Consider the following 13,799-nt stretch of genomic DNA (forward strand, 5'->3'; position numbering starts at 1 on the left):
TTGCTGTCTCAGTCTCTGTTGAGAAAGTGGATAATATGCTACCTTCTCTCACCTCATTTTATCTATATTTTTTATATAGTTTAGCTTGTATGGTTTTTTTTACTTTTTTTATAGTTGCAAGATTTTAGGGACATGTTAGTAAGCATCTCTGCCATGCACTATGGAAGAAGTCCTGCCACTTACAGGCACCTAATGATTCTCTTGTATTACAAACAAATAATTGTAACGGAAGAACTAATTAAAGAGTTGGGAGGAAGAAAAGTATACAAGGAGGCTAAAATCTGTACCCTTTGAGAAAGTCTGAAGAATTTTATTTTGTTCTTTTTTTTTTTGCCATAGGCCTGCTAATGTCAGCATTTTCTCACTGTTTGAGGTGTTGGTAGTGTACATACTCCCTTGCTATGTGTATTTCAGCCCTCCTGAAATACACCGACTTATTTCTCTAGTCTAATCTCTCATTCTCCCTGTAACAGGCAGACTGTGTCTGGCCATTTGGGAAATACTTCATAATTCCATGCTTAAATAACTGGCTTTTGATAAAGGTCCAACACAGTGCTCTGAGAGCTGTTTTGTTTTTATGGATGGAGCAGAAAGAGCAGAATGATGTTGCCTGCATACTAAGAAACTTGGCTCGAAGCCCACACACACCAAAGGCAAAATAAATAAATAAACATATCAATCAATCTTGACGTCACCAGGAAAAGGGTCACTGCCATGTGGAACGAGACATCTGGACAGTGAAGTCACTGCTCTGGAAGGATGCCACTGATCAGTTCACATGCTCCGCAGCACAATAGGATAAAATGACAGTCAAAAAAGGAAAGGGGGGGCGGATAAATTCTAATTGATGCTAAGTGAGCAGAGGATTAAAGAAGGAGCCTCATACCTTCTGCAGACCTGTCCACGCATCTAACTTTTTTCTGATGAAAAGCCCCCATGACTCCCACACCAACCAGGCACACACAAACAAGACCAGCCCGTAATCTCGCACGACACTGTCCATTACACTTTCGGAACCAGCTTTGGAACAAGAAAGCGCAGGATCTTACCACGCAAGTAAAATTAAAACGTGTGGAGGAGGACCCTTTCCACAGCCCTACATTTTCCCCTATATAAGGATAAAGAAGATGCACTTGCCCAGGTATTTGCCGTACCTGCAGCTGTACACAACCACACACATACATACACAAAACGACAACTGTTCAGAGTAGCCACAGCAACAGAGCACTGCAGCCTTTCATATCAATCTTGCGTTCCAAGAAATTAGTTTTAAATGCACTCAGAGGAAAATGCAAACTGCTCTATTTAATAAACAAAAAGGTTTTGAGAAGGAGCAACAAGAAATGTCTGCAGGGAGGGAGAGACCCCTTGATAACTCTTGCCCCCGCACACACAGCCAACCAACTTGCTTCTGCAGGCTATTGTCTTTCTCTCCTTCTGTCCCCATCCAGGCGCAGTATTGAAAGCAGCAGGAGATTGTTAGCTACGGCAGCGCAGATCTTCCCTTGACAGCACCAGCACATCCTAGCCCATCCGGACGCCTAGCCAGGATGCTGCGGGCACAATGGAGCATCTGTACCCAGAACGCGGAGGCTCCTCTCCAGCCCTGGGCATTTCTGAAGCGGCCTGATCTAAACGCAGCACAGCCAAGACGCAGCCTTTGTTGTCATAGCCCGGATTCCTCCAAGACCGCTAAAAAAACCCACCCTCCGAGAGACGGGAATGCGACTGCATGGGAAACCACTGTGTTTCTCGGCTCTTCGGGCGGCTTAGGTCAGCCCTGTCCCGCTGAGCCCCGCGGGGCGATGCCAGTTCGCCCTCTGCCCAGCGGGCCCCGGCGCTGCCTGGAAACGGTCCATTCCCACCTGCACGGCGCCCGAACCGCGCGGGGCGAGGCGGGCCGGAGGCAGCGCGCGCAGGGCCACGCCTGCAGGCCGCCGGCATCCCCGGCAGCCGCCGCAGCGCGCGGGCCCGGCAGCCCCGGCCGCGGCGGGGCCGGGGGGGCGGCGGGGCTGCCCGCGGCCGCCCCGGCCCACCGCTGCCCGGGCGCGGCCCGGCGGAGCGCGCAAGCCGGCGGGGCCCTCCCCGTCCCCCCGCCGCCGCTCGCCGCGGCCCCCCGCCGCCTCCAGCCACCAGCGGAGCCGGAGCGCGGCGGCGCGCCCGCTGTCCCGCTGCTCCGCCGCAGGGGCTGCGCGGCGCCGGGCGGCGGCGGGGTCGCCGCGCCGCTTACCGGAACCGGGGCGAGTCCTTGATGCACTCCTCGAACTCCACCGTCATCCTGCCGGCTCAGCCCGCGGCGCGCTCAGCGGAGGAAGCGCATCGCCCGCCGGCCGCCAAGGACGCGCGGGCGAGCGCCCGCCCCCCGCGCCCGCCGCACACGCGCCCGCTGCCTCGGCGGGGATGAGCGCGCCCGCCGCCGCCCGCCGCCGCGCAGCCGAACGCCGCCCGCCGCCGCCGCCGCCCCGCGGCGCGAAGGGCCGGGCTGGCCCGGGCCCAGCGCGGGGCCGCCCGCGGGCGGAGGCGGAGGGGCAGGGCCGCTGCGCCGCCGGCCGGCGGGGCCGCTCCCGGGCCGCCGCCGAGTCGCCGGGCAAGCGGGCGGCGGCGCCGGGGGCCGTGCCCTGGCGGGCTGCCTCGCGGGGCCGGTGGGCTGGGAAACGCGGTTGCCTTCCCCCGCCTCGCCTGCGCCTTCTCCCCTCTGCTTCCAGGGGAGGGTGGCTTCTCGGAAGGCACTCGGGGCACTGGCTGAGGCGCGTCGCCGGCCCCCGCCGCCGCCTCGTACACCCGCTCACGCCAATTGCGTGGCTGAGCGGTTGGCCGGAGGGGCGGCCGGTCATCGGCACGTAGGATTGCCCCGGGGTTGCGTGCACTGTGGAGAAATGCCAAACTGCCCAGTGCGCACAGTGTGATTCTGGGCCGGCAGCGTCACAGAATCCCAGAGTCATTAAGGTTGGAAAAGACCATCAAGTCCTACATCAACCCAACACCACCATGCCCGCTAAACCGTGTCCCGAAAGGAAGTGCCACGTCTACGCGTTCCTTGAACACCTCCAGTGACGGCGACTCCACAAAAGGATTGGCAACAATCCTGTTACTACTTAATCTAGTTTCTAATTTTCTGTGCGCAGTGGATCTGCTGCTGCCATCAGCCGTGCAGTCGATCTGCAGTAACTCCTCTGAAGCCAAAGTAATCACCCAAGGACGGAAGACATCTGGGCTTGTGGGTCCAGCTGAACAGATCACGTTTGCTGCAGGACATCGCAATGTGATGCGGCATGGATAAATGAGGCTAATTACAATGGGCTCGGTTCTGAGCCTCCACCCATCAAGCACCACAGGCAGAAGAACAGTATTTGCCACATCATGCACGGCAAGTTTTATATGAATTTAAGACTGAGAGAAGGGCATGAAGTGTAAATCTCCACATTTGAAGAAAATGCATCTCATGTAGTCTGGACCTAAGTTAAAACCAAGAGTCAGACGAACACTAGGGCCAGGGCCATCTATGACAAAACCTCATGACGAGGCCTTGCCTCCGCCATGGACAGAACCGCCATTAAATGAGATGAAATAAAGATATTCCGTGACATTTCTATACGTGCACTACAGCTAAGATTCACCTCTAGGCCAGGCTCACGATTCCATCTGAGTTCCCAGACCTGCTTGATTTGTCAGGCACAGTCAAGAGTATCTTTGTGCGAGCAAAAGTCCGACTTATTTAACGCAGTTATCAGAAGCTGGGGGGTCCTGAGGAACGCAGGACCAGGAATCAGCCCCGCCGATCACCTCGGTCCAGGAGAAGGGGCAAGGTGACCTCTTGTGGCCTCTGTTTTATGTGGTTACATAAAGGTCAAATCAATACCATTTTTCTTTTCTTTGGTTCTTCCAGCACAGATGAAAGTGCGTGGATGTTTCTGCCTGCGTGTGTATGCACAAACTCGGGGATTAGAAATTACCATCCTCTTTAAAGCTGAGATTCATCAGTTTCATTATAATAGAGTCTGGATGCTATTGTGCGAGTTGAAAGCTGGTTGGATTTTTCCATTCAAAACAGATTTGGATGAGGGGGTCAGGGATTTTTCTGTCGCGCTCCCTGTTTTGCTAATGAGTTGGGCCATTGTTTATACTGATTTGAGGCTATCTATTGTACATACAGATATTGCAGTTCAGTATTTTAGAAAGATGAATAAAGATTTTTAAATACAGACCATAGTCACGAAGAACATCTGCAGCCTTTGGTTTTTATCACTCTCTTAGCCTATTTTTGTCCCTGTAGCAGTTATTTACCCTCAGCAAGTGGTAGCCTGCAGACATCTTTTCACAGGCAGGCTGAAACAGATGAAGGCAGGCTCGCCCAAAATGCCCGCGCTGGTTTTTGCGGGGACTTCGACATGGCTGTGGGCAGAGTGGGGAGCAGTTTCACGCGGGGTAGGTTCACCGTAGGTCAGGAACATCAGCGTCAACAATCCCAAGCTCCCGAGTAACCCTGAGGCAGGGAAGGAGAGCGTGTTGGGCCACTCACCACGTAAGTGCCGTGCCCTGGGCCTCGCCCTGTAAACTTCTGTCCCCGTAAACCATTTTTTCTGTGGGAGTTACATTCCTGCTCTGGCATTTGTGAGTCTAATTTTTTGACGTGCTTATCTGACTCAGGGGGCAACCGAAGCCCTTAGAACTGTACCAGGAACAGCCAAAGGGATCAATTCCCATTAGAAATGGACAAAAAGCCATACAGCAAGTCCAGCTTGGGTGGTTTCTAATGGCAAGCGGTGAGGCAAACAAAGCCGCTTGCCAGAGGGCGGTTGCTGCAGTAAAACCTAAGAGCTGAAGAGCAGCCGAGAAGATAGAGCGCAGGATTCGAGAGGGGTTTGTTCCCTCGCCATCGCTGGCTGGGCCACCTCCAGCCAGCCGCTCGGATTCCCTACAGCCTGAAGGAAAAACCCCGAGAGCAGGGTGAGGTGTCAGAGGGACGGGGGAATGGCGGCACAGAGCCCCGGCACGGCTCTCCCCGGCCAAACGGCTCCTGGCAGGGACCCGCCCGGGCCCGCAGGCAGCGGCCCAGGAGCCCCGCGCAGGGCGCCCGCCGCCGCCCAGCTGAACCGCTGCCCTTCGCCTCCGCCGCGGCCCGGGCCGCTGCCGGGCCAGCCCCCCTGCCCCGGGCCCTGAGGCCCTGCGCCGAGCGGAGCCAGGCCCCGGAACTGCGCCCCGCCCCGGCCGCAACAGCCACCGCTGCCCCGGCCGCCTCAGCAGGCCCCGGCCCGTGGCTGGGCCCACCCCGCGCGGCGGCGGCGGAAGCGGGCGGTGCGGGGCGGGCCGCCGGGGGGAAGCCGGCCGAGGGAAGCGGGGCGGCGCGGCGCGGCCCTGCCCTGAGCCGCGCAGGGAGGCGGGAAGGCGGCTGGTCCGTCCCGGGGCCCCGCCGGCCCCCCCTCCACCCCCAGCAGGGCGCTGGGGTGCCCGCCGCGCCGAGCGGAGCCGGACCCAGAGCCTCCGCCGTAGGCCCGTAGGCAGCAAAGATGGTTTCTCCCCCAACCCGATACCTAGTGTTCTTTCAGTACTTTGGCACTAAATATAGGTAGGTGCCTCAGCTGCCCCGTCAGCCACGTGCGGTGGAAGGAAACCAGCGCCTGAGCGGCCCTGGGGGGTTCGCCATGGGTGGTGATGGGAGAGCTACAGGGAGGTGGCTGGGGAGAGGATGGGTGGGCGCAGTGTTTTTAGTGAGGGGTAGACCCCTCCTGAGCGGGTGAGAGCGGGCGGGGAGCTGGACTCTGCTTTCTGCTGTTGCGTAGAAGCGTTAGGAAGGGGGTGGTTTGGGCAGGAAAGGCATAAAATGGGCAAAGAGAAGACCTCAAAGGACAGAGAAGGCGGTAAACTTGTGGTCTCAGGCTGGCGGGGCGAGTGACTATTCCCTGCAGTGGCAGTGGTTTGTTGGGCAGCCGGTGGTGTGGGCAGTGCTCAGTGGCTCAGGTACCTGCGCTGCTCCGGAGGCGCAGGTGAAGCGGTCTGTGGGCTGTGAGTCCCGCCGCAGGAGAGCTGAGGTTGGCTTTCCCCAGGCCTTAAACACCCCACATGTGCAGCTGTGCTTGTATACATTAAAAAAAAAAAAGTGTGGGGGAGAACTTGTGCAGCTCCAGCTCATGGAATTGTGCCTATCTTCATGAGGATTTTACAGAATAATGCCATCATATGCCAGAACCCACAATTCTTTTGCAGTGCATGGTCTGCGTCACTGTGGGTACTGACCTAAATTACTCTGAGCGGTTACAGATAGGTTGGGTTTAGCCTCGGGATGTATCTCTCTGCACTTCAGCAGCTTTTGTGAATGGCTGTGACTTCTGTAGTAGAAAAGGAAGCTCATCACAAACCCTCTTCACAGTCTTTTAGCCCCTTTATGACATCCACAGGGCCTGCAAGAAAGGGACCTGCAACTGGCAACCAGCTCCTGGCCCTGAAATAGTTTTATGTGCAAACTCTTTTCTAGTGTAACTTGTCTGCCGTATCTTCCCGTCAGCCTCCATCAGAAGGGCTAGTCCAGAGAGTAGAATTTGAAGGATGATTTTTATTTCCAGCCTCCTTTCTTGCAAACAACCTTGCATCTGTTTCCCTGTCTATTCATCAAAGCGTTTGGTCCCTGCAAGTTCTGTAAAAAGATGCAGGTCACTCCCAGGTCACTCAACAGCAAAGAGTTTGATGATTGCCCCCCAGTAACTTCTGGATGTGTTGGTGGACGCTTGTGTCAAGTCCTTGGGTCTCGACACATATCAATAACTATTGTTATTTGTTTTGCTCTGCAGTGGGGTTATGGAGACTTCGAATGATCAGACAATGGTTGGAGTCCAGAATTATTTGGAGGTAGGTCCTTGCTAATCATATTGTCATTAAAATGAAACTTCCAGGGTCACAATGTTGAGCTACAGATATTATCACGGATAAATACTATTTTTAGATCGATTGTTTTGAATATTACAGTGTTTAGCACTATGCAAGTATCTTTTATTGAGTGTCAAAGTGCTTCAGAAATGATGGCAGTATACAGGGGGGAGAAATAGGTCAGGGTGAAGTCAGAGACATTAACACCCTGATCCTGAAAAAGATGTGAACTTGAAATTGAGGTATCCGAGTCCAGAACTATGATTCTGAGAGCCCCTGCTCAGGTGCTGGCCCACCTGAAGGTACTTAAGCGTGTGAGCATCCCTAGCACTTGTGGCTTTGCCTCCACTCATTCTTAGAACTGCCTCAGTTCTGAGCAGGCTTAGCTGCTCTGCTTCTAGTTCGTGTCTAAGTCCTTTGTAGATTTAGAAACTAGATGCTGCCTCCTCCCAGGAGAGGATGTCTTTGATAGACGTTTCCAGACACAGAACAAAGCACAGCAGGGTATCTATTGTTCCAAAGAAAAAAAATGCTTAGTTTCCATTCTTCTGGAGTTCTTCTAATATAAAAAGGTATGATCTTGTCATCACTGTTGTTCCTGCGCTGCTCCCAGGGATTTTCCAGAATGTACGAATGGCCTTCAAGACCCAAGTGCTGTTTGGGCTTGGAGTCAGTGTGCAATAGGAGTGCAAAGGGTTGCACCAGCAAGTAGAAAGTGGGTCACTCACATAGGGTAAATGCTCAGCACACCTGGATGTTTGTGTAACCCAATGGTAATTCAATTACAAGCTGCTGTTGATCTGAATTTATTTGAGCAGTGCTGGTGAATTCCATGTTCCTGGGCAGGGCAGGAATCAAAAGGAAGTTGTGCTATTTTTCTCTCTTGTCTTAGAAGCATCATGTAGTTTGAAATGAAGCTCGTGCCCATGTAGAAAATAAGAGATTGTTGAAGAGGTTGAAACTGATTGTTTTAGGTCAGATGGTGCCTTTTAGTTACTCGGTTCTCGTTTTGGGTCAGACTGTCTAACCTGAGATCACAGACTGTAGCAGTTTGAAGGTGGTGCGCCCGCCATGCTTCTTTGTGGCAGTCTGTGCTCTGCCTGCATTAGCTGCAATCCCGCTGTAGCGCAGGAGCAGAGTCATTGAAGAGCTGGTCCGGGAGCGGACTTGCTGTCCCACCCAGCCACTCTGTGACTGTGGCCAAGGTATTTCCACACTCTGCCTTGGTTTACTGGGCGAGGGTGATAGTTCTTGCGTGCTCTTGCTAAGCAGTCTGCAGAAGGAAAGTGTGATGAATTATGGTTTGAATAAGCGTTCTCAGGGTGTATTTGTATGGCTTCTTGCCTGAGACCATTGTGGAGAAAGTGTATAAATATTGTGCGGATCTTGAAAGAAGAGCCCCGAAGGACTTTCTATCTCATTTATCTAATCCTCTGAACCATCCAGTGTCTCAGCCCCAGGCGCCGGACTTTGGGAGAGCCCAGCAGTTGTTTTGCATTATCCAAGTAACTTTGTTTTAACAGGCGAATGGGTAGGATGGGTGATTAAAGGAGAAAAGGAGAAGAAAAAAAGGAAAAGATAAACGTATTTGGTGTTGTCTTTTCACAGTATCAGCACTTTGCAGGCCAGTTCTGGGATATGTACTTTGCTTTCATGTGGTGGTATTGATGCTGGGCACTGCTGAGCAGGGCTGTGTCTATTAGAACCACATGGGAAGTCTTAAAGCAACTTTAATAGAAAACTTCTGGGGCCTGTAGGAATTTGTCTTCCTCCATTTCTGTGCAGCCTTGAACTTCACAACTTTCCAAAGCTGGGAAGGCAACTGAAGGGAAGGGCAAAATTAAATCTGTAATGAGATCCTTATTGTATTCTAAATATGTTCAGAGATTTGTTTGCAGTTACAGGCAAGCGAATAACCTGCGAGGTCTAGACCTTGTGTTTCAACAGCAGTGTAATGGACTGGTTTGTGAGCGTGTACTGCAGCGCTCTGTGTGATAAGGTAGAATTGCTGGGCTGGGGCTGAGCAGCAGGCCTGGCTGTAGCCCTTTGTCACCGTAAAGCACTGTATCATACCAGACACGGAAGCTTTTGTAGTCCTCAGTGCTGCTATGTAACAGAGCCCCGGGACTGTCTGGAGGAAATGGAGACTTGTTTTAGTTCGGGACAGATGTAGATATTTGAAGGAGCTTTTAATATATCTTTGAGGGGGGGTGAGCTTTGCACACAATGCTTTCTTTCTTTCTTGGAGACAACGTGTTTGTCTTGAAGCACTTGGAACCCCAGCTTGCTAGTGATGGGTCCAAACCAAAATTCCAGACCTTGCTTCCCCAGATTGGGGAAGTTTGAGTCCTGTGACTTGGCTCCCTCCAGTTCCTTGTGGAAACTTAGAAGGCGCAGAACTTCATGCACTAATCTCAATTCTTCGAAATGTCCCTACTGTAAAGGAAGATCTCCTGTGTAGCACCTTTTGCTAAAGTGGGTAGCTGTTGCTTGTGCTAACAGGCACCATATGCGAGGCCTGCTAGGATCTACAGAATTAAGTTCTCTTTCATGTTTGGTTTGAACCATCTCCTGAGTGTGCTGTTTCCCATTGTGCTGGTAAATGCTGCCCAAAACTAATCTTCCCCACACGAAGCTCTGCTTTGGCCAGCAGCTTTGTGCAAAGGCCAGATATTGTTCCTCATGAAAGGAAAAGGAGGAGTAGGAGAGGAGAGAAAGAGAATATACACGAACTCCTTACTATGCAAGCAGCTTTGGTGTAACCTCCTGCTCCCCCCGACCGAAAAAAAAAAAGGGAAGAGAGAAAGGAACATGGACCCAGAGAATTGTAATCTTCAGCCCCTGTTTGGATAATAATTTCAGTGGCATAGGAGACTGCTTTGGAAACCCTTTCTTCTAGCAGAAGCCACTTTCTCAGCTTTTTCTTCTTGGCTTTCACTTCAACTTTTATCTATTCCACTAAAAATGAGTTAGGTTTTTAATTAGTTTCAGTTGACATAGCACCCATTGAGTCAGTGAGGCTGTGATGACTTGCAACCAGAAGCTTGCACGTTATTATTTATTAGAACACAGCAACTTACAAATTGTGCAGCATCCTGGCAACGCAGTGCAATCCCTTGTGTCTGCACAACTAACGCCCTTGTGCATGATGAAACCAGTAAGCAATCCAGCTGCTGGGAAAGAGAAATAGACACTTACTTTTCCAAAACATTCCTAATGCACAGTTTCTCTTGAACACACCCATCCACAATTGATTTCACAGGTTCCTTTTGTGGTTCCCAGATGTTCTGCAGAGGTAGATGGCTGAGTATCTTGAGGATTTTTTTATTTAGACTTCAGGGAGAGAAGTAGGTGAACTTTTGCTTCCCCGCCATAGGTGGTATACGTTAATGAGTCTGTTCTTCATCTCGCCTCTCCAGCATTTGTACAGAGTGAGAAGAGAACAGAGCTGCGAGTAATAATAGCGATCTGGAATGTGGATCCATATCATTCTGGCACGCACAGTGGAAATTTCGGCGTGATGCAAAATATGGAAGTGCTTAGTGAATGAACTCTGTTAGCAGAACAGACCTACTAAATGCAAGTAATACTTTCCCCTGCATACCAGTGATGCAGGGTGTTAGAGGTCTAAAGTGACACCCTGGGATGCTTGTTGCTGCTCCAGGAATATGGTTGTCTGGCAAGGCTATGACTCGGGAAGTAAAGACTGAATGAAAATGGATGAGATGTGGCTCAGTGAAAAGCCTCCAGCAGGTGCCAAGCCAAGATTTCAGTGTTTGTGACACCTGCTAAAGAGAAGGGTATTTGCATGCTCTGTGGCTTAAAGAAGGGAGCAGAGACCTGTGAACTCTGAGGACACGGGAGGACAACCCAGCTCCTTCATTCCTGCATCTTCTCTATTGCTTTTTAGCTGGGTGCCCATGGGTACAGTGCTTAACTTCTGCCTCAGTTTCCCCCATAGGAATCCACAGATGATACCCAACAGGGCAGGGATTTGGATTAATAGCAGTAAAGCCTTTTGAGTTCCTGAGATGAAAGGCCTCCTTGTTTAGGGACTTGTTTTTTCTGAAAGGGCAGGAAAAACTGGTTGCTATCCAAGCAATTACTAAATGTAAATAATGTGTCTTTTTTGAAATTCAGTGTGGGTGATATTAACAGATTAAAGTAGATAGGAACCAGAGGAGGAAACCATCAGCTGCCTATAGGCTCAGAGGACATCTGGACGGTACAGATGTGAGACATGTGCATAGGTGAAGGGGTCATTTCTGAATTGCCTGCAAAGAAGTTCAGCAGTTCAGAAATTCTCTCTTTAAGGAGATTAATTACGATGGGATATAAATGAAATACTAAAATTGAAACTGGAGGCAGCAGTTGATAGTATATTATCAGCTGCATGCCTGTTAGGCTGGAGGAAGAATCCACAAAGGTTTCAGCTTTCACAAACCGAGATTTGTTGTTGATGGTGGTGACATTCCTCCTTGGATGCCCAGCGCATATATCCTTCAGTCATCTCTCCAGAGAGGCGTGCCTGGGAGAAAACTGTGCTGGAGAAGGGCAGCTGTGAAAATACCATTTGTTGAACCTGTCATTCAGTCCTGCACCTTTTGTGGATTCATTGGCTGACCTGAGCAGGGGAAACAACTGGGTTTGCCTTGGAGTCTGCAATCCTCTCCTCCTCTCCGGTCTGCTCTCCAATAGGGCTCAACTCCCGCTGGCAGAGGAGAAGACATCCAAACAGTGTTCTTATTATCCAGCTTTGTTCAGATGCAGTGATTGAAATGGGATGCAGTGTGGGATCCAAAGCAGTGCTGCATCCAAACTTCTCCAAGCCCATAACAAGAAAGGAGGATGTTTTCCATGTTCTCTCCTGTTCTCTCTCTCCCTTTACCCCAACTCGACTATGTTCCCACTGGCTGGTTTTCGCCTGATGAGAAAGGAGGGGGAGAAGAGGGTGGAGGAAGGGAGGAGCCTGCAACACCCAAACATATCTTTGCAGAAACTTTACTCTTAAAATGCAGTTTCTGCTTTAAGACAAATTGCTGAGGCACAAGCCAAAGTCTACTGCAGAAAACTATTTAATTTCTGTCTGCTTCTCTCTGCTTAAGGGTGATAAATAAAGATTTTCATTGTTAATTGTATCCACATGTGAACTCCAAATAGAAGGATTAGGAAGGGGAAAAGGCTAGGGTCATTTTTGTTCTGTTTCCCAGGCCTTCCCCTGCAGCTCAGTTACATTTTTTCCTTGCCTCCCTGTGCATTTTAATGGTACGTTTCTGAGAGCCCAGAATCCTGTCTGCTCAAATAGTAGGAGTCTGGAAGGCATTTGTGAGTCAGCAGTTCAAATTTTATTGACTCTTGGTACCAAATTAAAATCTAATAAAGACCACTGCTGGATTCACTACTCAGGAGTGGAGATGGGAAAGAGCAGGAAATTTCTAGTTATTCATCTGGTTTTCTGCTTTTTTTGTTGTTTTTCAGTCTTTCAGATATGCTGCACTCATTGACTGTAACAAATTATATTGGATTTTCTGTCTAAGGGCATGGCCTCACAAAGAAAAAGTTGTATTTTGCAGTGCTCCAGCAACCTATTTTAAAACCTTACTGTAGGTAAGACCTACTATGGTTTTAATATTGCATTAGTAAGTTATTGGAATACCAAGGTTTCTGACCTACCAGTGTTTGTCCCTTACCAAAACCCACCCTGGCTTTCCTGAACTTAGGCCAATCTAGACAGACCCTTAAATATATAGCATCTAATTAACTGTGTTAGCATCTCTTTTGCTTTCTCTATTTTGCGTGTCTGTGTTGATTAAAAGACACCATATTAATGACTCATTTAGCAGGGTTTTATTTACTTTCCCAGCAGGAACCTGTAGTAATTCACCCAGTTGTTTTTCTAGCCCTTTAGTAGTGGGCAGAATGGAAAGACAGAAACAGGGTGGGGATAAAAGCCAGCTGTGTGAGAGGAACAGTTGGAAAAGGGAAACAACAATCCTAGCCACAGGTGGATTCTCCAGCAAATCCTTGTCAAAATCCGTATGCAGAACCTAGAGGATCTCGATGGCTATCCTTCCCCTTGTCTTACGGATAGTGAGTTTCAGCTTGTTGCAATACAGTTTGCTAACTAATTTTTAAAGTACATCTCAGCTGCAGTGTAATTTTAGGGCCTTTTGGCTCCAATAAGCTTGAACTCTGTGACTGTAAAACTTGAACTCTGTGATGGTATAAATAACGTTTGTCGTTTTCTGCTTTAGTCTTGCTATGGCAGAGGTCTTAGCGTGAGTGAGACATCACCTGATTATTAAGGCAACTCCAGCTCCTGAATAAAACAGCACTCAAGGATTAGCCAAGTCCTGCATCAATGCAACTGTGGAAGCAACAAATATGAGGAAATTCCATCTTGTGGCTGTGTTTGTCCTGTGGTTATTTGTACCTGCTGGGGTAGCTCAGTGTCAGCTCCTCAGCTACTGGGGTGTTTTATGAGAGCTGTGTCTTGATTCTTAGATCTGTTTGTATTTATATTTCTCAGTGGGACTAATAAATGCATTACATCAGTGCTATGCTACTACTCATCTGGTCCCCTGGCTCCTCCTCTGCTCTCAACAATTAATGGAAGCACGTTGCCCTCTGTAGCCCTGCTCCCACTGTGGATGGAAAAGAACTTCTGCCTGCAGCAATAAGCTGCAGTATTTTACACCGTTCTGGCCTGCACTGGAAGCAAAGGATGCAGCCTGGGCTCCTTAAGCATTTTGGCTGATGTCATTCAGACATCCCTGTGTGCCGTTTTCATCCCTTTAAGGCTCAGGTTCTGCAGCTCTTTAAGAGCTGCTGAAGCAATCTGAGTCCAGTTCTTCACAGTAAATTGCAGGGGTCGTGTCTGGGTTTAAATGGGTAATTCTCCGTCCTCTTTCCCACTCACCCAATGCTATAAAGCAAAG

At 50.2% G+C, this 13,799-nt stretch overlaps 2 protein-coding genes across 2 annotated transcripts in view; one reads left to right on the forward strand and one right to left on the reverse strand.

The window, feature by feature from the left end:
* Positions 1 to 2,277, reverse strand: part of ACAP3 (ArfGAP with coiled-coil, ankyrin repeat and PH domains 3) — a 93,359-nt gene extending 91,082 nt beyond the window's left edge. The window contains exon 1 of the mRNA XM_059829863.1: positions 2,231 to 2,277. Within this exon, the coding sequence (XP_059685846.1) occupies positions 2,231 to 2,277 (47 nt within the window). The remainder of the gene's footprint in view (positions 1 to 2,230) is intronic.
* Positions 2,278 to 5,463: 3,186 nt separating this feature from the next.
* The window catches only part of PUSL1 (pseudouridine synthase like 1), a 28,573-nt gene continuing 20,237 nt past the window's right edge, over positions 5,464 to 13,799 (forward strand). Inside the window, exons 1-2 of the mRNA XM_059830052.1 lie at positions 5,464 to 5,566; positions 6,786 to 6,843. Coding sequence (XP_059686035.1) covers positions 5,508 to 5,566; positions 6,786 to 6,843 — 117 coding nt within the window. The 5' untranslated portion in view covers positions 5,464 to 5,507. The remainder of the gene's footprint in view (positions 5,567 to 6,785; positions 6,844 to 13,799) is intronic.

This window comes from Gavia stellata, chromosome 27, assembly GCF_030936135.1.
Source record: "Gavia stellata isolate bGavSte3 chromosome 27, bGavSte3.hap2, whole genome shotgun sequence".
In the NCBI taxonomy this organism is placed as follows: domain Eukaryota; kingdom Metazoa; phylum Chordata; class Aves; order Gaviiformes; family Gaviidae; genus Gavia; species Gavia stellata.